General features: G+C 42.2%; 1 protein-coding gene across 3 annotated transcripts in view; it reads right to left on the bottom strand.

The window, feature by feature from the left end:
- The window catches only part of RAB11FIP3 (RAB11 family interacting protein 3), a 158468-nt gene extending 151223 nt beyond the window's left edge, over positions 1-7245 (bottom strand). For all 3 annotated transcript variants that reach the window (XM_036738398.1, XM_036738397.1, XM_036738395.1), the window contains exon 1: positions 6168-7245. In XM_036738398.1, coding sequence (XP_036594293.1) covers positions 6168-7232 — 1065 coding nt within the window. In that variant the 5' untranslated portion in view covers positions 7233-7245. The remainder of the gene's footprint in view (positions 1-6167) is intronic.
- Positions 7246-25212: the final 17967 nt, after the last annotated feature.

Here is a 25212-nt window from a genome sequence, read left to right on the forward strand (position 1 = left end):
TTTTTATTTAAAAATTTTCCAAGTTATCACAAACTTGAAACTTAAAATCATCAATATTATAAAATCTCACAGAAGATCTTAGGGCTGTTAAATGTCAACAACTATACAACATGCCCTGCCCAGTCTACGGACAATCTGCGGCAGCTTTCAGTACAAAACAGCAGCTGGAACACACGTCCCAGTAGCCCAAGCACTAAACCAAGACAGGACAGCTGGGCTTGATTTTTGTTTTGATTCTAAAATTATGAAAAACAGAAGCACCCCACCAAGCCAAAGCAATGCCAATTCAAGAAAGAATCAACTCTCCCTTCTAAGTTGTTACAAATACTACGTAAAACTCTACTCACTAAGTAGCTTAGTGAGTAGAGCGCTGGACCGGGAGTTAGGAGGACCTGAATTCAAATCCAGCCTCAGACACCTGACACACTTATTAGCTGGGCAAGTCACTTAACCCCAATTGCCCTGCCTTCCCCCTCCACAAAAAAAAAATTCGTGGAAGGGGGCAGAGCCAAGATGATGGAGTAAAGGTAGGTGTTCACCTGAGCTCTCCCAAAATGCCCTTCAAACAACTTTAAAATAACGCCTCAAAACAAATTTTAAAGCTGTAGAACCAGTAAAAGGACAGGGTGAAACAATTTTCCAGGCCAAGACAACTTAGAAGGTCAGAAAGGAAAGATAAGAGTAGAGTACAATGCAAACCCAGGACATAAGCCTGCAGCACGCCTTGGGGGCACATGTTATCAACTGGCAGAAGTTTCTGGAGGGCTCAGTCCACAAACTGTAAAGGGGTTGGACAACTGGTCAGAAGGAAATTTGTTTGCACTGGGTGCTGGCCTTTGTTGCACTACCCACACTTGATTCTGGGTCTTAGTCCCAAGGTGAGGAGGAACAAATGCACACTAGGGTGTGTGGCTGCAGGGGAGCAAGAAACCTGGTCACAGTCCAGGGCAGAAAATAGTGCTTCTGGTTGCTCACAGACCACAGCACAGGCCAGGAGTACAGTTACCACGTCTCTTCTTATACCACCTTCGAAGAACTGAAAATTTATAGACCTCCCCTGCAGAACTAGCTCTGAAAACAGCAGCATGAAAAATCTAAAGCTTGGGACAGTGGCCCTTCCACTCTAGAAGCACAGCAGACTTTTAACATAAAGTTAAAAGTCAAGAAATAGGCTGAAAAAATGAGTAAAAACAGAAAAAGAAACTGACCATAGAAAGTTACTATGGTGACAGGGAAGGTCAACAAAGTCAAAACAGCTGCCATCAAAGCCTCAAAGAAAAATATGAGTCTCAGTAACCCAAAAGAGAATTCCTGAAAGAACTTAAAAAGATTTTAAAAATCAAAGAAGTAGAGGAAAAACTGCGAAAAGAAACAAGAATGATGCAAGAAAATCAGGGGGAAAAAGTCAACAGCTTGGTGAAGGAGGTACAAAAAATACTGAAGAAAATAACACCTTAAAAAACAGAGTAGGCCAAGTGGTAAAAGATGTACAAAAATTTCCTGAAGAGAAGAACTCTTTAAAAAGAAGAATTAGCCAAATGAAAAAGGGGTTACAAAAGCTCACTGAAGAAAATAATTTCTTAAAAATTAAAATTGGGCAACCAAAAACTATGACTCCATGAGACATCAGGAAATAATATAACAAAATCAAAAGAATGAAAAAATAGAAGAAAATGTGAAATGTTTCATTGGAAAAAACAACTGACCTAGAAAATAGATCCAGGAAAGATAATTTAAGAGTTTTTGTACTACCTGAAAGCCATGATCAAAAAAGAGCCTAGAAACATTTCAAGAAATTATCAAGGAAAACTGCCCTAATATCCTACAATCAGAGGGTAAGATAGAAATTGAAAGAATCCACCAATAACCTACTGAAAGAGATCCCAAAAGGAAACTCTCAGGAATTTTATAGCCAAATTCCAGCGCTTCCAGGTCAAGGAAAAAATATTACAAGCAGCCAAAAAGAAACAATTCAAATATCATGGAACTGCAGTCAGAATAACACAGAATTTAGCAGCTTCTGCATAAAAGGATTGGAGGGCCTGGGATATGATATTCTGGAGGGCAAAGGAGTTTGTATTACAACCACAAATCACCTACCCGGCAAAAACGAGTACAATCCTTTGGGGGAAAAAATGGATATTTAATACAATAGAGGATTTTCAAGCATTCCTGATGAAAAGACCAGAGCTGAATAGAAAATCTGACTTTCAAATATGACTCAAGAGAAGAACAAAAAGATAAACAGGAAGAGGGATTAAATAAAGTTAAACAGTTTACATTCCTACATGGAAAGATGATATTTAGAACTCCTAAGAACTTTATCATCATTAGAGCAGTTAGAAAGAGTATATATAGACAGAGGGCGTGGGTGTGAACTGACTATGATGGGATGATATCTAAAAAAACTAAAATTAAAGGGTGAGGAAGAAGGATGCACTGGGAGAAGGGAGATGGGAAAGATAGAATGGGATAAAATTTGCTTCACAGGTACAACTTTTAAGAATCCAAAGTCACTTTTATGCCATGAAGAAGGTAAGACTTCAGTCTTGCACACACAATAGGTGCTTATAAGACATTCATTGAATTGATTCATTGTTTTACCAACCCCCTAAATAGCAATTCAAAGTTTTCTCACTGTGACCAATAAGGGAAGACAAGGAGACCTTCAAATGGATATAATTTTAAGGACCCAGAAGTCAGTAAGATGAAACTTTCCTCAAAGGATTTTCTAGCTACTAAAAGAGTACATGTGATATATAGAAATCAAACAAGGTAAATAAGAAAATTCTAAAACCAGAAAAAGAACCTAAGATGTAGGAAAATTTTATCAGAGTATTTGATAATAAAAATAGTTGATATTTATATTTTGTTTTAGGGCTTGCAAAGCAGATTGTATACATTAACTCATTTGAGCCTTACAACAACCCTGTAAGGTAATATTATATATACATATAGTTATCCTCATTTTGCAGATGTGGAAACTGAGAGGTGAAATGATTTGCCCTTGGTCACACAGCTAGTAAATGTTAGAGGCAGGATTCTAGATTTCCTGACTCCAAGTCAGCATTCTATCTTATGTTTGCTCCCATGTACCAAGATTTCCCATCACACTACAACTTAATGATCTATATAAGAAATATTTTCATAAGTACAAACTGAAACCCATCCACATTCTTAAGCTATATGGCACGGTCAATGGTTAGATAAAAATATCACACAATTATATAGAAACCAAAGACAAAGGTATTGTCAAGAGCACATGGCAAAGAGAAAAGGCTGCAAAATAGAAACACTATCGGAACTATAGCAGACAACCAATATGGTAAATGTGGAATTGGCAGGTGTGTCACTTCTCAGTTATACCTTAATTCCAAATAGAAATACTAACACAGAGATGACCTGCAAATGCAGGGATATAAGTCATTTAATAACAATGAAATTAATAGATAAGTTTCAGGATGTAAATAGGCACCAGAAGACACAAATGGTAAATGTCAGGGAGGCTTTGGGAAGATAGTCACATCAATGTACTATTAGAATTATGAATTGATTTGACCATTCTGGAACACAATCTATAACTATTCTAGAAAGGGCACTAAACTGTATGTACCATCAGACCCAGGGAAATCACCATTGGGCATGTAACACAAGGAGATCAAAGACAGAAAGATCTTATGTGCACAAAAATATGTTTTCTATGGTAACAAGAAAAAAATTGAAACAAATGATATGTAATGTAACATTATTTGCCCCATAAGAAATAACAGCTATGAAGACTACAGAGGAACAAGAAAACTTATATAAATAAACCGAGGTAGAACAAAATAAGCAGAAAAAAAGAGAACAATCCCTGGGCAATGATCACAATAGTATAAAGAAAAACCTGAGACTTTAGAAATCTCTGATTAGTGGGGGACTCTTATAGATCATAGATCTAGAGCTAGAAAGAGCCACAGAAGCCATGTAGTCCATTTTACAGATGAGGAAAATGAGGACACAGGAGATTATGACTTACCCAAGGTCACTCAGGTAGTATGCATAGGAGGTAGGTTGTCTGACCACTTTTCCACCACACGAAATGAGGCACATGGCCAAGGTGTTGGTTTGTTATGCCTAAATATATTTTTCTTTTGTTACAAGGAGGGTTTTGGGAGTGGTGAAGGAGGACAGAAGGAGGGGAGGCTTGGTGTCATTTAACAGTGACAACATAAAGATTTTTTAAAGCAGCCCCCATACCTTCCTAGGCTATACTCAAAGAACCATGATATAGCTATATTGCCATGTATATACAGTATACTTTGGACAACAGATATCATAAATATTGTGTTTTTATAGATAGGCTGACTTACAAAGATTATTACAGTAAGTAAATAGTACTCTGAATAGTTGACATTATATTTTATCTTTAAAAGGATTTCTGCTTAAATTGTGAATATGCTTTAATGCCCAATTTATTGCTGACATATGTACAAGAGGCCAGCATAGTATAAAATTCTATCAGAGCCACATATAAAGAACTTGTCATTACTCTGTATAGACAGCCTTCTAATAAAACAAAGTCACATGAAGACCATGATCTTGTACCATATACGTATAACAAATGTAAATATGTGTCTGAAAATGATGAGTTGTGAAAAGGATGGTAACTTAAAGACTACTTAAGATAAGAACTTGTAACAATGTTTAAAGCTTTCAACTAATCAGCAGACAATGTTTAATGAGAGATTTTTGGAAAAACTGGTGGAATCCTTAAGGCAAACTAAAAACTTAATCATGTCTACCACTAACAAAATCTTGTAATAAAACTTATAAGAAAATTCCTATGCATAATTAGAGGTATATATAAAAAGTATGCATATGAAACATTAGGAGATTGTTATGACAGAATCATTCAAATACCACATTTGACACTTACTAGCTGTGTGATCATGGTCAGGTCACTTTACTGCTCAGTGCCTCAATTTCCTCATCTACATATATATAGAAGGTAATAGCACTTGTACAACCTACCTACCTCACAGGTCTGTTATGAGCTAAGTGCTTTGCAAATCTTAAGAGCCTATATAAATGTTATTATTATTGGTGACTAGTTTAGTTGTGGTGAAAAATGATTATTTGTCCTCAGTTTCCCTAGTTGTAAAATAAGAAGAGATGAGACTAGATGAGACTGGGCAAGTAATTTAAACTCTCTGGGTCTCAGTTCCCTCATCTATAAAATAAAGGAGTGACTCTAGATGGTCTCTGAGGTTCCTTCCAGCTCTGGATCTACCATATACCATGACTATCTCTTGTTGGAGAGAAGCCCTGAGTTGAAGAGAAGAGGGAAGGCAGGAGGAGGAATCCCACCCAGCAGCAGCATCACTGCAGGCTGTGGCTGCCAAGCCAAAAGGCTGCTTGCTGACTGTACAGAGCCTTTGAGCTTCCTGCCTGGTAGCTCAGGCAGAGGGAGTTTGCCTGAGGTTCCAGAGGTAGCTGGTTCAAACTCAACCTTCCCTTCCAACACTAATCATCTGTTAATTTGTGCATTTAGTAATTAAGTAATTCACAGGAGCATAGGCAGAAAAAAAGTGGAGGTAGAGAAAAATTATTCTATTTTTCTTGGCTCAAAATAAAAGCCTCCCTTATTTAAAAAAATTCTTAACCACACGTTTTAAAATAACTGTTCAAAACTAGAAGCTACTAATATGTCCTTAACTGCTCCAACAGAATTGGGATTTTATAGGTCCTTGACTTCAATGTATTACCCTCAATCCCCCTCCCCAAAAAACCCGAGATATTTAAGTCCAGGTTTTTGGTTAAGGTTGGCTCCTCTAACTTTATATCCAAGATTGTTCTAGGCTAAAGTTGACAAATTTATCCTCACTAGATCTAGAAGATATTTACTGTATTTGTGGGGGGAGGGGAAAAGGGGGAAAGGATTCAATGAAATATGATCAGAGATAAAGAATATTCCAGTTTGGGGGGGACGACCTCCCAAAGCTATTATCGTTGTACATACATCTCAAGATTGCCCAGTATTTGGCGTAAATAGATACAAAAATGACATTATTTGTTCAGGATGGAAGGTCTTTTAGAGATAAATTTTCAGATGAAATAAAAACATGGGAGACACATACTCAAGGACATACAGTCATCCAAATCAGAGAAATTTTGGATTATATTACCTGTTCTGCACCATAAACTGTAGCAAATTGAACAAACTCTTCTATTCGGACAAAACCATCCCCATCTCTGTCTAGGGCATCAAATACAGCTCTGAGGCGAGGGCCATCTTCCGGACACCCTGAAGGCTCATTTGGAATTGGTTCAGTCTGGTTGAAATCAGAGGATTGGCCCAGGTTATTCTGAACTATATCTAACTTCAGATCACACAAAGTGGAAGTAGTGTAAGAGGGAAAGAAGTTTATTTCATTACTAATTTGGTAACTGTGATTTAAATCATCCGCACTTAATGAAACACTTTTCTGGCATCTTTCGGGCACATAATCCTCCGGCTCTTTAGTCCAGGAAAAAGCTGGATCAAGTCCTGAGAGCTGGGTTTTGGTGTCCGGGCAAGTAGCCTGGTCCATGCCTAAGTACAAATCTCTTTGATCCTGAAGAATGTCATCACTTTCTCGAAGGCGGTTTTCCGTACATGATTCCTGCTCCCTAAATTCTATGCTCAACCGTAAATCCTGTGGAGGTGACCGAGGAGGGCCCAAAGCAAGAGCATAAAGGTCCTCCCGCTCCTGCTCTTCAGAACCTGTTAACCGGTCGGAAACTACCGGATCCCGCACCAAGGTAGAAGAATCATTAACCACACCTAGCAAAGACATCTGCTTGTCACTAACAGATAAATCCTGATCGATGTCAGCGACGGAAGTATTGGATTCTTGGTCCAAAAGACAGAGGTCCTGATTTTCTAACCGATACAAATATTTGATGGGCCCTTCAGAAAATAAGTCCTGGTGGAGCTTCACCTCCCCCAAAACTTGCTGGAAAGCCACAGACCCCGTTTCCTGCAGAACAGGCCCTAGAAGCACCGAGGGCTGCGGGGAGGTCTCCGGAGGAAGCAGCACCAGATCGGGACCAGCCACCTGCCCCCTGGATTCCTCCGACACTTTCTCCAGGTCCATGAGGAAGTACTTCCCCTTCTGCTCCGGGAACAGGTCCCCAAATGTCAGCAGGGAGTCCGACGTGGTCCCGGCCGATGCAGACAGAGTCACGAATAAATCCGGCTCCATTTTCATGGGAAGGAAATTGGCCAGGGAGGCCAACGACGGAGAACCAGCCCCCACCCCCTTCACAGCCGAGGCGAGGCTGCGGCCCGCGATGGCGGGTCTGCGCGGCGGTTGATTCCCTGCGGCTCGGGACGCAGACAAAAGACCTCCTCAGACACAGCAGGAGGAGAAGGAGGAGGAGGAGGAGGACGGGCGGCGGCGGAGGTGGCTGCCGAGAGCATCACTGCATCCGTGCGGGCGCCGCTGCCCTGCGGGAACCACCAGACCCTCCAGCTCCGGGAGCAGGCGATACCGCTGCTGGGGCCGTCGGGCCCCCGCATCCATCTTGACCACCGACGCCCCTCATCTCTCCACACACGCCGGGAGCGGCGGGGGGGGGCCCATGGAGGCTGGGAAGAGGCCCACGACGAGAGAGGAGGGAAAGGGCCTTGGATGGGGTCGGGCTGAGGAGCGGCGGCGGGCCGGCAAGCCTAAGGAGAGAACCCCACCGCCCCGGCCGCTCTATTCTCGGGTTCGATCCCCGAAGCTGAGGGGGCGGAGGGTAGCCTGAGAGTCTAGCGGCAGCTGAGCTCGAGCCCTTAGCCCCGCCCCTTCGCCCGGCCGCGTGGCGTCAACACGTTCATGGGCGTCGGGATTGGCCCCGCTCCCTTGCAGGATGACTATAAAAGAGCGGCGCGGTGGCCGGACTAGGCCCTGCTGCGGCGGGTGCCGGGGTGGGTGATGTGCTGCGTGCAAACGTGGGAGTTTAGACCGGGCTCCTTACTCACGCCCCAGGGTCTTTGTCTCCGCCTCCACGAGAAAGGAGGTTGGAGTGTGGCAATGGTGCCATTCCAGGTGCTGAGCCACGGAACGCACCGAGAGGCCCTGTGGTTCTCCTCCCTCTGGGGGAGGGCGAGGATGAAGTGAGAACTGCGGGGCCGCCGCGCTGCCTGGGCGGTGACGTCACCTCGTTGCCTTGTGCTGGGGTGAGCGGAGGTGGTGCTGAAAGATGGGGAGATCTGGGACCGAGCCGGCTCCCAGCCTCCTCCCCCACAGCCGGCGGGAGAATTGGTGCCGTCCTCGTCCTCTAGGAGAGGCAGCCTTCCCCATAAAGAGACTCAGTTGTGTGGGGCGCGGCGTGGCCTCAGTGCCCGGGACCTCCCGGGCCAGCCCGAGCGTCTGTCGTCCACTTGCCTCTCGTAGTGGCTATCCCTCCGGGATTCTCTCCTCAAAATGCGGGGCGTCCTCCCGACTGGGAGGATCTCTGAAGTCCTGGCGGGGCCCAGCCGGTCCGTGTCCGCTTGGAGGGGAGGGGGGCTGGGTCTGCCCTCCTCCTCTCCGCGGACCCACCATTGACACACCCCATTCTGCCCTTGTCTCAGGGGAGCCGCCCCACATTCCTCTCTCTACATCCCTCCCTCTCCCTTCCGCCCAGGACCGGGCTGGGGAACAGAAGCTTATTGGCTCGAACTCCTGGGAGCAGGTCATCGCCAAGGTCTTGCTACCGGGAATCTGGACTGTGCCGGGAGAAAACAGTACTGCCGTGATTTATCTGGCTACTGGCGGCGGGATTTCAAAGCATCTTTGTCCCAGAGCTAACTCACCCATGACAAGTTTGTAAAGCACTTCCACACGGAAGAGGGCAACAGAAGGCACTAGAAACTGTCTCAGAAACGAAGAACTGGGGATGTGTCTTGCGCGTAGTAGGTGGTGCTTCATTCAATGTCTATTAAATAAAGACCTGGCAATAGGGATGGTATTTTGTTTTTCCTGAGGAAGGGACAGGATTTATTAACTTAAGTTTGTTTAAAAAAGGTTTTTACTGGTTACCTTTTAATAAGGCCGGTAGTACAGGGGAGGGAAAAGACCCAGAGAGAGGCAAAGTGATTTCTCTGTGGTGGAAGAACCAGTAAATGGACCGCTTACCAGACTCCAACCCCACCCTAGAGTTATTCCCACTACACAATTGTCTTCAGACAGGGAACAGGTCTTTTGCCTCTTTGTAACCCCAGAGCTTAGGACAGTAAGTGGAACATAGTAGGCACTTAAAAGATTATTACTGAATTAAATTGAAGGATTTGACTAATACTTACTGCCAAAAGTCAGAATTGGAATAATAAGTCTAAGTCCTATGGAGGTAAATTTTGATGCAAAATAAGGAAAACCTTCCTAATAGAACTGTTTGTTTTTTTTTAATGGAATGGGCTGCCTCATCAGATAGTGAGTTCCCCATTTTCAGAGTTCCTCAAGCCAAGATACATAAAGATGTTGAAGAAATGATTTGTTCAGCCATTGGAGATAACCTGGTGTGTTGGTAAGCAAAATGGCCTTTGTTTTCTTTGAGTAACTCAGTGTATTTCATTGAGCCTTACTAGGTCCAGAGCCCTATTAGGTGTGGAACCTATGTGAGTGCGGATTGGTGACTGGGGCCACGCCCAAGATGGGGCTGGCTAAGGGGAGGTGTTAACTCCAGAGCCATGCCCAATTGGGTGTTAACCTAATCTATGTGGATGTGAACCTCCCAGGGTCCTAAGGGGAGGGGCCAACTCAAGAACCAATCACCAGAGCCTGGGCTCTGGTCATTCAGAGGACACTTGATGATGTCAAAAACTCTGTAAGAGGAGAGAAGACAGCTTGAAGACTCTTTTTTCTGTTGGAGCTCTACCTGCAGCAGTGGTGGTGCGCTGACTCTGGGCCAGCCCTTGGTCTGAGCTCCCAGGCTGAACCTAGATGTTGGTAACTATGAATCTGTATTGGGTCTGTCTGTTGATGTTTGTACTTTGTTTATAATTTATTCTGAAGTTCAGGGTGCTGGATTTTTCCCCTGAACTAAGTGAATGCTGTCTGTATGCTGGATTAAAGTAAGCTTGTCAAGCCCTTCACCTTGCTTTCCTTAGTTAAGCAGATCAAAAGAACCTGTGCTGTTGGCAGCTTTCCAGGTACTGGCTGTGGGTGGATCTTACACCCCCACAGGAGCTGCTAGCCAGATTGTTAAAACACCTGGGAGGGTCCTTTCCAGCCGAGATTTTGCGATTCTTTCGTGATTTTATTTGATCCTCACTATAGCTTTGTGGGGTAGGTTAGGTAGAGCTCATTATCCCCCTTTCGAAGTTGAAACTACTGCACAGAGGTTAAATGACTTTCCCCAAGGCCACAGAGCTCATAATTGAATCTAGGTCTTCTGACACCAATTCCAAAGCCCTTTTCACTACAACAATGGGAGAGTGTAGTTGGATAACCACAGTGTATTGTTCTAGCACTGGACGAACATGAAGAATGACAAAATCCCTAACCAGCAGAATTTCAATCTCTTAACCTGGGGAAACATGGAGGATAGCGCTTGGGTAGTATGGCAGTTTACATAGTCTCTCACACTTTAGAGGGAAACAGGTAGGTAAATAGAGAAAGGGGGTGGCGGTAGCTTCAGGCAGGGTCATAAGTTATGATGAATATAATTATGAACTGTTATCTTACCACTAAAGAGCTCCAGAATTGAGAGTGGGCCAAAGAATAGGTTACTTCATACTATCCCTGTGTGTAGCCCTGAAAATTAACTGACTCATCTCCCATCCTTGATTCACAGGAAGACTACAGAAACTCTGTGTGTGTGTGTGTGTGTGTGTGTGTGTGTGTGTGTGTATAATTTTGGGAGGTAAAAGAAGAAAAAGACTCAAAACTATTTTTTAAGTTGTGAGCCAAGTACTGAAACAAGTGAATGCCTGTGTTCAAGGGAGATAAAGATCTGTTTCTTATTTCAGCAGGAATTCGAAAATAGGCTCCTGACTTTGGCCAGATAAGCTTTTCACATGAGTTTTATTTGTGTGTCAAGTTTACTCAACAGAAGGGTGGTGTTAATGCAGATGAGACAATAGCCACAGTTCCTCCTGCAAGATAAAGAAAGGTTTCATGCCGAAGAGATCTGTAGAAAGTGGGAAAGCTGGTTTGGTTGTAAAAAGCCCCTATGGTATATTGTTTCAGAATCTCAGGACCTACCAAAAGGGACATCAAAGGGTATCTAGTCCAATCTGAACCTGAACAAGAATCTCCTGTACGATGTACCGAGAGAATAGTTCTCTGGTTGCTAAAACTATTTTGTTGGCTAACCCAAGTGCTGAGGTTTAAAATCACAACAGTAAAAACATTCATTTTCCTGCTTAGTTAAAAAAAAAAAACAAAAAAAAAAACAACAAATCTCTACCTTAAACAGAAAACTAAAATAATAGTTCATTCTAAATGAATCATTTTAGTAGCATATTGTAATCAAGTTTTCAATTTTTTGCATTCTAAACAATTAAATTAATCAAGTCTTGCCAACAACCAGTAGCAGAAAATCCTTTACCTTTTGGCAAGAATCGTTCTTCCTTTTAGATGTAGAATAATTGAGACACATGGGAGAAGGTAGCCAGGAAGTCTTAATCATGTACCACCCACTTTTGGAAGCTTTTTCAGATTTTCTTCCCCTCCTTCCCACATAGTTACCCCAGGAAATGGGTTGGGGGCTGAGTGAAATCTAATGGGATTTATCTCCCCTCCCAATAAAACCTAAGCTCCTTGAGACAGATGATTTCATTTATGTGTTAGCGTTTTATGGCCTGATTGCATACATGGTTGGTTGTTTTTCAAATCCACCTGTGAATTTCTACTTTTGAAAGAGTATGGGGAAACTCTCTCTTCTTTTGTGTTTCTTGAGCAGATTAAACTAAAATATTGTCTTTTACAGAAAGCCTTTTCCACCCCCTCTTAATTCTACCAAGTGAGAAGACTATATCTCCCCTTCCTCCCTCACACATACCTTTTGCTACAGCCTGTCTCCTCAGTGTTCTTGAAAATGCGTATCCCCACCTCACTGCCTTTGCTTACATCATTTCCCTTGACTGAAAGGCCTGCCCTCTTCTCTACTCAGCCCTGACCCACTCTTTCAGGCCCTGAGCATCCCATAAATTCAGAGTGATTGCATCCTTCTCTAAGCTCCTAATTCTCTTCTCTATAATCCTCATTTGCCATATACTCACAGCATATATGTTCACATGTGAGTTTTGTCTCCTCCTTTAAGCTGTGAGCTCCCCAAAGTCAGGGGCCTAGGTCCCCAGAATATGAGCTCCCCAAAGACAGAGCCTAGGTCTGTTACTTGTTTGTCCCTGTAACCATGTGCAGCACAGGACTGAGCCAGTGGGCTCCCCATTTCCCACAAAGTATGGGAAGCCACACAAATAATCTTTCTCCCAAAAAACTTAGGACTCGAGTAGCCTTATGACCCACCTTCTTCACCCCCTTCCCACCAGATTCATAAGGAACTCATCAACCTCCAAATTGAAACCAATCGCTTGAGGGAGCAATGTGAGAACGAGAGCTTTGAGCTGAAGTGTGAGGTGCCTGTGTCTATGCATAATTGTGTGTATCTATGTCTCTGTGATACCCATTTCCCCATCCTTCTCTAGGACTGGAAACGGATTTGACGCAGAATTCTCAGTTGGTAAAATTTCCAGCAGGGGAAAGCCCAATTCACACTATGCTAATCTTCATCCCCACCAAGATAACCCTTGGCAGTTATGTTGTCCCCATTTTACGGGTGAGAAAATGAATGAGTTTGCCTAACATGCCCAAGGTTGCATAGAGTAAGAAGTAAAACCCAGTTCTCCTAACTCCCAGCCTAGAGCTTCTTCCATGGAACTGCTACCAGTCACCCTCCTGGGTGATCTTGGGACCTTGGATGGGGAGAAGGATAGGATGGGGTTTCAGATGAAGATGGGGAAGAATAGGGCCACTGCTGCCCTTTCACTGTGGCCCTGCTCCTCTACAGATTCTAACACTGGAGAGCAGAGTCCTAGAGCTGGAACTGACTGGGGAGAGATAACCCTAACACCATGAGTGGGCGGGGCTGGCAGAGCAGCTAAAGATACTAAAGTCAGGAGCTGTCTGATGCCTACATCTGCCTCTGTTATTTATTTCCTATTTATCTTGTGTGTAGCTTGCTGTATATATTGTCTCCCCCATTCGATTTTAAGCCCATTGAGGGCAGGGACTGTCTTTTGGCTCTTTTTGTATGCTGAACACTTAGTGCAGTGCCTGGCACATAATAGACACTTAATAAATGTTTATTGATTGATTGAAAGCTGCTTTCTTTAACTCCTTTTCTTAGGGTCGATAATATGACCTACAAATGGAAAAATATAAGAAGAGAAAGGGCTATTCAGGAAGGATAGGGACAACGAATCAGCAGATTTACTGCAGAGCATCATTTGAGTTTCTCCCGCCAGAATAGGCATATGTAGGTCAAGAAAATCTCATGGGTAGAAAGTAAAAGAATCATCACGGCAATCAGACCAGGAGAGCAGTGCAGTCTCCCCAAAGGTAAGGATTCTTTAACACCAATATTGTCATCATTGTTATTGTTAGCTGTAACTGGTTGAAATTTAATGCAAAATTAAGAAAAAAAACATGAGAGGCAGTTCAAAATGGAGTGCTGAAGAGGAGAGTGATGTTGGGGAGCCCAAAACAAAGATTCTAGAAAGTGTAATGGGTTGGGAGAATAGAAAAATGGAGATGTATATCCCAGTGGGGAATCTGTTCTAGGAGAAATGAGTCACATGTTTGGAGTGTGTGACTGATAACAAATTCTGGGAACAAGAGCCCTACAATCTGCTGTTCTTCCTAACCTCCCTCATTTCCTATACACCAATAAAACCTCCATCCCAGCCAAAATATTCACGTGCATCCCCACCTGCATGTACTCAATCAAATTCTTCTCCTTCTCTGCAATGCCCTACCCACTAAATTTAACTTATCCAACTCCTTACCTTCCTTAGAGATGTAGTTTTAGTCCCATAAAGCCTTTCATTGACTGCCTTAACACTCAACACCTATTGTGCTTATGGTCTATCACTCATTTGTCACTCGTTTATGGGATGAAGCTAATGGGTTCTCCCTCTTTGAATTGCTTTGTGTTTACTTATATAGACATTTAGGCTTATCTCCCATCCCAATGGAACCTAAGCTCCTTGAGGCAGGAATGATTTCATTTCTGGGCTTGCATCTCCATGCCTAGTGTCTTGGATGTTCATGGCACATAAGTATTTGAGTTGGAGTTCATTACCTGACTGGTTTTATGGCCTGACTGAATATATGGTTGGTTGGTTTGTTTTTCTTGCCTTATTTTGTAAATTACCTTTTTAATGTCTCTTCCCTTACACCCTTTTGAGTCCCGAGTGCCCTGTACATAGTAGGGCCTACATAAATATTTGTGGAGGTATCCTGAGATGACACATTCCTTCATTCTTTAAACTCTCTTTTCTTTCCTATATACTTTGAGTGATTTTAAGAATTGTACTTTGCTCTCAAATATCATCTTGACTTTTTTCAATCTTGAAAGCCAAATTAGTATTTTTATCTTAAAAATTTATATTTTAAGATAATATTTTCTTAAAATATCTTAATTTTTTAAATATTTTATCTTAAAAATAACAAATATTAAAAAAGAAAAGTCAATTTAGTTCTCAGTCACACCATCTTCCTGATATACTACCACTTTGGAAAGTGTGGTTATCTACTTGTGTTTACTGACGTTTTATTCAGTGAGGGAATTTTTTTTCTCAGCTTTAAATTTGATAATTAAAATACATTTCTCAAGTAAAAAATAGAAGTTAAGTTTATGAGGAACTATATAATTTCTCCTGACTCAGGTTTGATGATTTTCCCATTTTTAACATGTCACTTTGAAAGTGTGAAAGTCCTGTTTTATTTTTCCTTGTTCTCTGATAAAAACATCTTTGCAGAATAGTAGCTCCTAATCATCCCTGAAGCCACATGATTTTTGTTCACTGCTGCACTAATGTTAGTGAAAGGGAAAATCAGGACAAGTCTCTTGCTATCCATGTAGATAAAACCAGAGACACAGCACACCATCACATATGGATTATATTAGGGTGTTACAAGACTATGTGGGAGACAGTTTCCACATCAATCCAAGCCATCCATCTGCAGCAGGCTGAATTTTTTGAGATCCTATTCACAACATTCTTCTTTTTCTCCATGTAAACAACTGACACAAGTACCCATTCCTCCTTAATCTTAGGGTCTTTCCTTTGAGACTACCCACAATTTATCCTGTGTATATCTTGTTTGTACATAGTTGTTTGCATGTTGTCTCCCCCTATTATACTGTGACTCCTTCAGAGCAGGGACTATTTTTTGCCTTTCTCTGTATCTCTAGCACTCACTACAGTGCCTAGTACATAGCAGGCTTTTAATAAATACTAGTTGAATAAAATATACTAAATTGTTACAAGGGAGGACTTGTATTGAGGAAGGGAGGTGAGTTTGTTCATAGTCAATAAGCATTTATTAAGCACCTACTATATGCCAGGCCCTGTGCTAAACCTTGGGAATACAAAGAAAAGCAAAAGACAGTCCCTATCCTCAAGGAACTCCTAATCTACTAAGGGAGGCAACAAGCAAACAAGTATGTACAAACAAGCTATATACCGGATAAATAGTAAATAATTAACAGAAGGAAGGTGCTAGAAGTAAGAAGGATTAGTAAAGGCTTCTTGTAGAAGGTAGAATTTTAGTTGAGACTTTAAAGAAGCCAGAGAAGCCAGAAAAAAAAAATATATATTTTTACATATATATATACATATATATATACATATATATATATACATATATATATATATATATACATATATATATATATAGAGAGAGAGAGAGAGAGAGAGAGAGAGCGCATTCTAGGAATAGGGGAAAGCCAGGGAATGTGTGTGTGTGTGTGTGTGTGTGTGTATCAGAATTTTTGAGTATGGAGGTGACGTGTCAGACATAAGAAATGGGGAACACATGGACTTCATAATAACCTGGAAAGACCTACATGATGTGATGCTGAGTAACCAGGAGAACATTGTACACAACCACAGACATATTGCTTCTGTGATGACCAACTTTGATAGACTAGGTTTTTCTCAGCAATACAAAGTTCAAAGACAGCTCCAAAGGACTCATGATAGAAAGAGCTATCTACATCCAGAGAAAGAATTATGGAGTCTGAATGTAGATTGAGGCAAACTATTTGCTCTCTCTTTTTTTTCTCTTCTTTTTTGGTTTTGTTTCTTCTTTCTCATGATTCATTCCATTGGTCATAATTCTTCTTTACAACTTGACTATTGTGTAAATAAGTTTAATGCGAAGGTATATGTAGAACATATATCGGATTCCATGCCATCTTGGGGGGGAGGGGGGAAGGGATGGAAGGGAAGAAAATTTGGAACTCAAAAATTTGTGGAACTGAGTGTTGTAAACTAAAAATAAAAAATCTAAAAAATGTTTTAAAAATTTTTTAAAAATGGAGAATAGACTGGAGAGGGGAGAGACTTGTGGTAGGCTGACCAACCAAAAGGATGGTGGCAGTATCCAAGGAGAGAAGAGGGTGTATTCGAGAGATGTAGCAAAGTAGACACTGATAGGGCTCAGTATTGGATGTGGGGGATAAGAAATAGTGAGGAGTCAAGAAAGACTCCTGGGTTACAAGCCTAGAGGACTAGGAGGATGGCTGTTGCCCTCAACAGTAACAAGGAAGTTTGGAAGCGGGGAGGGTTAAGTGGAAAAGATGGGTTCAATTTTTGGACATGTGATAGAGATGCCAAAAAAAAACCATCAAAAAATAAATAAACTACACATAAGAAAACAAAAGAAGATTAGAAGGGGACAGAAAAACAAGGCAATTTTGTTACTACCACATTAAATTTAATACGAACTTTTAAAAAAACAAACATAACAGAATTTCCCAGCTTAACATAGAATCAACACACAATTTTTTTTTGGGGGGGGGAGGCAAGGCAAATGGGGTTAAGTGACTTGCCCAAGGTCACACAGCTAGTAAGTGTGTCAAGCGTCTGAGGCCGCATTTGCGCTCAGGTCCTCCTGACCCCAGGGCCGGTGCTCTATTCACTGTGCCATCTAGCTGCTCCCAACATACAATTCTTAACCTACAATTCTCTTTTTTGTTCCTTGTATTGTCAATCAGTGAACAAGCATTTATTGAGACCTCACTATGTACCAGGCACTTTACTAAGTGCTCAGGAAACAAAGAAAGACAAAACAGTCCCTGCCTTCCAGAAGCTTACATTCTCATGGAGGAGGAGAGAAAATATAAAGGTACAGGTCTGTACGAGACACCTATAGAGTAGATGGAAGGTAATCTTGGAGAGCTCCTGCACTTTCAGAAAACCACCGTGGTAGGGGATGGAAGGATGCTTTCATTTCATCTCTTTAGCCCCAGAGCTTTGCCTATTATATAAATTTTATAAATGCCTTTTTGATTGGATTGCATTAACCTCCATTCCCATTTCTATAAAATGAGAGAGCCTGACCAGAGCAGATGTTCCTTCCTAACATCTCTTGCACACAGGCCTTCTCTCCTCTGCCTCTGCCGCAACCTCTTCCTGCAGGCCCTCTTCCTCGAGCCTGGACTATTGCAGCGGCCTGTGGGTGAGTCTCTCTGCCTCAAGTCTCTCTCCACTCAGCTGCCAAATCGATTTTCCTAAAGCGTAGGTCTGACCTTGTCACCCACCCCACCTCCACTCAATAAACACCAGTGACTCCCTCTTTACCTCCAAGATCGAATATAAAATCTCCCGTTTGGCTTTTAAAGCCCTTCACAAGCGGCCCCTTCCGGCCTTTTCTCCACCTTGGTGTATTCTACAATCCAGTAACAAAAGCCTTCTTGCTGTTCCTCACACGTGACCTTTTCAAGCAGTGCCCCATGCCTGGGATGCTCTCCCTCCCTACTTTTGCTTCCAGGTTTATTTAGCTTCCTTTCAGACTCAACTCAGATCCCACCTCCTTCTGGAGGCCTTTCCCAACCCCTCACTCTGCTAGTGCCTTCCGCCTCTGAGATAACCTTCTGTTTACCTGTATAAACAGATGTTGGCATGTTATCTCTCCCTTTAGAACGTGAGCTCCTTGAGAGCTGGGACAGTGTTTTCAACAATCTCTTTATACACCCAACTCTTAGAAAAGTGTCTGTTGGATGGTAAGTACTTAATAATGCTTATTGACCAACTGATTGGCTGACAGGGAAGAAGGGAGAACATTCCAAGCATAGAGAGCAGCCAGGGAAAGGGCATGGAAATGGGACAGACTAGGATGCTGGATCATCGAATTGTATGGAAAGTATGAAATGCAGAAGAAGATTGGAAAGGAGGGGACCGGAGAAGGTGGTGGAATAGAAGAGAGCAGTGCAGCCAACTTCTCCCCTATATGCACTTCACAAAGAACTGGGGGGAAAAATGAAACACCAGACCATATCCTGATTGAGAAATCCAAGGAAAAAAATCACAGTGAGGCATGTTTGCAGCCCAGGTCAGCCTAAGGAGACATAGAGGGTGGAGGACACTGAGGACAGGGTCTAGCCCAGAAGGTCTCTGAATTCTTTTTAGCACAGGGACTGAACAAGGGCCAGCCTGCGGCTGTACACCAAAAAAAAAAAAAAAGCTACAATTTCTATAACCCTTTCTATGTGCCAAGCATTGTGCTAACCATATTCACTACCTCCTCCGATTCAAAATAACCCTTTAAAGTAGATATTATTATGCTCATTTAACGGATGAAAAAACTGAGGGAAACACATGGACTGGATTGCCCAGGGTCACACAGCTGGGAAGTGTCTGAGGCTGGATTTGAACTCAGGTCTTTCTGACTTTAGGCCTGGCGATGTGTCCACTGTGCCAACTAACTACCTGCACCAGGGCAAGAAAAGGTCCCAGATAAAGCACAGAAGAGCTGACCTTGTATAAGGACCAAGAACAGTTGCTAATTGGCAGCTCGGTTGTCCACCACTGAGTGCTAGGTCACAGACCTCGGACAGACGGAGCAGAGGACCTGTGCCTAGAGGCTGTGATGCAAGGCAAAGAGCTTTTGCAGGCACCAGATTGTACATTGAGTGAGGCTCGGCTGTGTGGCTCTGAACCCAGGAATGGAACAGAATCAGCCCCTAAACCAGTTTAAAATCTATAGCAGAAAACCAGGAGAAGAAGGCTAGGCTAAAGGGAAGCATGCAATTCTGTCACTCTGAGTGCAATGAACTGAACACAGTTTAGCACAATGCCTGGCACATAGTAGGTGCTTAATAAATTTTTATTGAATGATTGAACCAGCAGAACTTTCTAGATGGCTGATAGTCGCAGAGTCTAATAAGCAGTGTACTATAATTCCAACCAAAGGCAAGCCCACAGTTGTGTTACTCAAAGGCTCTGATCAACACACTGACCGACTGCAGTTCTGGAGGACTCATGATACAGTATGCTTCCCACCTACTGACAAAGAGATGATGATGGACTCAGGATGTGGATTGAAGCATATGTCATTCAGGGAGCACCATATTTCTATTCTCTCCACAGTAAGTAAGACACAATCAAAAGTCCCAAACAAAGGTAAGCTCGTCAAGTTAACCAGGAGGTTGTTTTGATCAAACCACAGGAGATGACACTCTCCTCAGTGGTATGAAGGGCCAGTGGGCATGTGCACACCATCTAAAGGGAGTTGCGAATATGCTGGAATATTATTGCGCTATAAGTAATGATGAGCAGGCGGACTTCAGAAAAACCTGGAAAGACTTAAATGAACTGATACAGAGTGAAATGAGCAGAACCAGAAAAACATTGTACACAGTAACAGCTACATTGTGCAATGACTGACCTTGACAGACTTAGCCCCTCTCAGCAATACAAGGATCCAAGATAACTCCAAAAGGCTAACAATGGAAAATGCTATCCACATCTAGAGAAAGAAGTCTGGAGTCTGAATGCAGATGGAAGCAGACTATTTGCTCTCCTTTTCTTTGTTTTTTTTTGTTGTTTGTTTCTTCTTTCTTGTGGTTCCTTCCATTAGTTCTTTACATCATGACTAATGTGAAAATATGTTTAATACGAATGTATGAGTAGAACTTATATCAGATTGCACGTCATCTTGGGGAGGGGGAGGAGAAGATAGGGGAGAAAATTCAAAACTCAAAATCTTATGGAAGTGAATGTTAAAAACTAAAAATTAATTTATTATTTTAAAAAATAAAGGGAGTTACTCAAAAGTCCCAAGGCTCACCACTCTGTAGCTCATCAAGGTGGATTAGGGGAACCTTCCCTCCAGATACACATCAGTCCTCTGTATCTACTTTTCCAGATGAGAAACTGAGGCCCAGAAAAAGGAAAGTGAATGATCAAAGATCATGAAGCTAGAATGCAATGAGTAACTTTAGAAATGGTGTGTAGCTTGTTTACACTTGTTTGTATTTGTTGCTGGTTGTTTCCCTCATTAGACCGTGAGTTCTTTGAGGGCAGAGACTGCCTTTAGTCTCTCTTTGTATCCCCAGGGCTTAGTGTAGTGCCTGGGTGCATAATAGGTGTTTATAAATGCTAATTGACTATTATGGACTGAGATGGAATAAAAAAGAGGAAAAGAACAAAACCTAGTCATTTTGTCATCCTTTTCACCCATTTCAAAGGTTTTCTTAGCTCTGACTTCTCTGTTTCTCTTCCTGGTTGGTTCATCCTGTGTGGGACAAAAACTAAAACCAAAATTAAACTCAGAGGCTTCTCAAGTAGAAAGTAGAAATGAATTTTATTACAATCCCGCTTCAAAGGGTGGTCTCTGAACCCATAGGGAGAGTCGGGGCCCAGAGAGTAGAACTTAGCTTCATACTCTAATGTAAACAACCCCGCCCCCCTCTCCCCCCCACCACTGGCCTTCTACTCTCATTGGTGGAGTCCAGGTTCACAGTTTTGTGGAAATCTACTACCCCAGGTACAATTTAGCCAATGCCAAACTCTTAAAAACACTTTTTTCCTTATTTGATGAGGACACAGTTCAGGTGATTTTAGTAACTTGAAACTTAGGCCTAGCTGTCAGTCAGAAGCCCTGAGCCATGCCAAAAGGTCCCCACCCCATTCATTCCACTCAATTCGAAGAAAGGCCAAGATCCAGATTCCATGAGAGGTCTTCACCATCCCACTCAATCCTTTGGTGAAGCTAAGGCTGTTGACAAGGAACACTTTTAAGGGAAGGAATCTGAATAGAGAAGATTATAAATGAAGAGCTGGGAGAGACTTTAAAGACTAACTAAAGACCATTTTACAGACGAGGAAACTGAGGTCTGGAGTAGTTAATTGACTTGCTCACATTCAAGGGGACAGTAAGTGGCACAGCTGGATTTGTTCCCAGATCTCCAAGTCTAGTGCTTTTTGTACTTGATCAATACTGCCTAAGAAGGGGGAATAAACATTTGTATGATGCCTACTATGTGCCAAGCACTTACTAAGCACTTTTATTTTAGAAATATTTTTATCATTTGAAACTCACAACAACCCTGTGAAGCAGGGGTTATTATTATACGCATTTTACAGCTGAGGAAACTGAAGAAAACATAGGTTAACTGACTTGCCCAGGGTCACAATCTAGTAAATGCCTGAGGTCAAATTTGAGCTAACATCTTCTTGACTCTAGGCCCAGTACTCCAGCCGCCTACTTTTACTCAGTAGATGTGACAAGTGGTGGAAGCAGTTTTGTTTCCACAGAGTTAAAAGGATCTTCCCCCTTCCAGCTTTACAGGATGTAAGTCAGGTGACTGATTAGAACCAGTTCTAATCAGAGCTGTGATCTAGCAGAGACTAGTCTTCTGGTCTGGTGAAAGGTTAGAGGCTGGAATGCGTGCTTACACCGGCCATTTGAGGAGGGCATGACTTAGGCAGTCAGGGGGTTGTATCTGACCAATGAAGGGCCAGGACGGAGATCCGAATTGCGATTGAGTGGGATGGTGAAGACCTCTCATAAAATCTAAATCTCAACCTTTCTGTAAATCTAGTGGGATAAATAAAGGTGAGCACTTTTCAGCATGGCTCAGGGCTTCTGGTTGACAGCTAGGCCTAAGTTTCCAGTTACTAAAAATCACCTGAACTGTATCCTCTCCAAATAAGGATAAAAGTGTTCTTTAGAGTTGGTATTGGCTAAATTAGCGCTTCCTTGTTCCTTGTACCTGGGGTACATTTCCGAGTTTAGATTGTGAGCCTGAACTCCACCAATGAGAGTAAAGGTCAGTGGTGGGTGAGGGTTGTTTGTGTTAGGGTATATAGCTGGGTTCTGCCCTGTGGGCCTCGCCTCTCCCTACCAATTGTCCATCAGTCTTCTACTTTCTACTTGTTGAGCCTCTAAGTTTAATTTTGGGTGAAGTTGCTGTCCCACACAGGAGTCAATAAAAGGACTGGCCTTTGTCTCAGTCCTTGTACTCCCTTGTACTCTGTTCAGGGGAAGTACCCATTTATTCGAAACAAATAAATGTAAAATATAATTAAAATCTTCCTGGCTTCCCAACGAGTATTGTTTATTCCTAGACAATGTGAGTATATTTATAACAGTAGAGACAAAAGTGTGAGGAGCAAGAGTCACAATAGGATTTTTCTACCCTATTTTGTCTTTCCTACCATTTCCTAATTTCTATTAACATAAATAGGAAAAAAAAAGATGATAAAAGCAGAGGCTTGGGACCAATAGGTTTAATAGGGTTGTGTTGGGATTAAGGAAGATGCTCATTCTTCTTGTACAAGTGTATGAGGCTACTTCACTTAAAGAGATTCCATAATCCACTATCAATGACCCAGCTGCTTTCCTCCTCTTGGAGAGGAAAAAAAAATACTCCTCTGAAGAGCTATTTTGCTAACTGTGTATAAGGCAATATATGTCTACCCCATGCTCCCTTTGGAAATGATATTTCCCAGAATCATATGCAGAACTCAACAGTTTTCATCAAACCCAGTTTGAATGGGGGATGGGAGTCTCCCAAAGTCTGGTTTGAAAATCTGGGAAACAAAAGCTGAGAGAAAGAAGCACACTCTTTCCCTTCAGCAGTATCTAGACCATGCTGAAGTTAGCGCTCCCAAGTAAAATAGATGGTAGAAAAGGGGGGTGGAGGTGGGGAGAGCACTGCTGGAGAAGAAGAGAAGGAAGAAGATACACAGACAAGAGAGAAATGGAGAGAAAGAATGATAGAGGAGGCGGAGGAGAGAGGAGAAGCAGAGACAGAGTGTGTAGGGAAAAAGGAAAAGAGAGGGAGGCAGACAGAAAGTCACCTCTGTACCCCAATCTTTTTAACAGACCAGGCCGTGAGTGAAAGCCAGTATCATTTTATCTTGTGTTGAAAATACAGTCTAGGAGGTGTACTCATAGCCTTCGCTCCCTGGAAGCCTGGAAGAGTATAACATTAGGAAATGAGTGGTGAGAGATCTTGCTATTTGATTTAATTTCTTGTTATTTACCTTACATTCTGTCTTAAGTAAAGATGTCTTTTACTATAATGCCATGTCATTTATTCTGGCTTAATCAGGACAGATTGCATGGGTTTGTGAGCTGATTGAGACAGGTTGTGTTTGTCCTTTGTTCTGGAAGAGGACCATGACATCAGGGAAATGATGAAGTGACTTGCATTTGACTTGGATTTGAGTGAGAGAGGGCTGTGCAAGGTTACCAGTCTCATTTTCTCCTCCAGAGCCATTCGGGTCCAGTGACCTGATATTTTACCAGGATGACTGGAGATGGCCCAGGATGCATTGTGAACCTGAGATAGATAATTACCACCCTGGATACTTACTTCAAGGAATCAAAATATTCTCTCCAAAGCACAATTTCTGAATAAGTGTCCCCAAACTTCTATCTTTTCTTCCTTAACTAACTTTTAGTCCATATTCCTTATTAAAGGAAGCACCCTAGATCTGCACATTGCAATTTCCAGTCGCAGTAAACTAACTACCCTGTCTTTTGGCTTGGCCAACTAAACTATCGCTGACTGCCAGGTTTGAGTCATAGGCTGATCATTGTATCACATGCAAGGATCACAAATCATGGAACTCTCAGCTTGTAGGAAGGGACACAGACCAACCAGCCTAGACATTGACAATCTCTTTAGACCTGATGGAGCTAAGCAATACCCCTGGTGTCTTTGGTAGACCAAAGGCGTAGGTAGGAGGAAAAATATATATATGAGTAGGATAAGAGAAAAGGAGGCACGAGAAACAGGGTGGGGGGGCAGGAAGAGTGAGAAAAGAGGTGCATATAATGGAACACTGTGGGACAATACCATTTACAGTTGCCTCAGGTGATCATTATTCATTCGACAAACATCTTATTAAATGCCTTTTGCCTGTAATACAGTGCTAGATGTAGGGGAGATACCAAGATAGTCAAATCGGAGCTTACAATCTAAGCAGTGGGAGATAAGACATGTACAGGTTCAGACAAAGATGATGCAAATTAGAGTAAGTGTATAAGATTTTGTGGGGCTGCTAGGTAGTACAATGGATTGTGTGCCGGGCCTGAAGTTAGGAAGATTCAGCTTCTTGAGTTCAAATCTGGCCTCAGACACTTACTAGCTATGTGACCCGGAGCAAGTCGCTTAACCCCATTTGCCTCAGTTGCCTCATCTGTAGAATGAGCTGGAAAAGAAAATGGCAAACCACTCCAGTACCTTTGCCAAAAAAAAAACCCGTATGGGGTCAAACTCAACTGAAAAGGACTGAGTGCACGACAAAGTTCTGCCAAAGGAAATGAGGGTTAACAACAGTTGAAACTGGATGCTATGAAATTCTAATGGCCAAGTTTAGCCTCAAAAAAGAAACCCAAAAAGTGCAAAAAATGTAAGGGGATGTGAGTGTGTGGAGCCCTGAAGTTACTGTTTGACTCAGTTGATGTGTTGGTTAATTTTGCTGAATTGTTTTCCCCACCGTGTTTTTCATTTTTCATTTTAAAGTCTTGCTCTCTGGAAAGGGGAAAAGAGAGGGATATACAAGGAAGTGTCGGTGATGCGAAATCAAAAAATAAGCCTGAAAATAACACAGCAACAAAGGCAGATAAGGGAGAAATCAATTCTTTCTGAAGAAATCCAGGAGGCTTCAGGGAAGAGGTGGTATTTTTAAGCATTAAGTGCTATAGGCTTCTGACCTCTGCACTAAACACATCTCTCAGTCTAATCCTACCTTCC

The sequence above is a fragment of the Trichosurus vulpecula genome, chromosome 9 (genome assembly GCF_011100635.1).
Source record: "Trichosurus vulpecula isolate mTriVul1 chromosome 9, mTriVul1.pri, whole genome shotgun sequence".
Lineage (NCBI taxonomy): Eukaryota > Metazoa > Chordata > Mammalia > Diprotodontia > Phalangeridae > Trichosurus > Trichosurus vulpecula.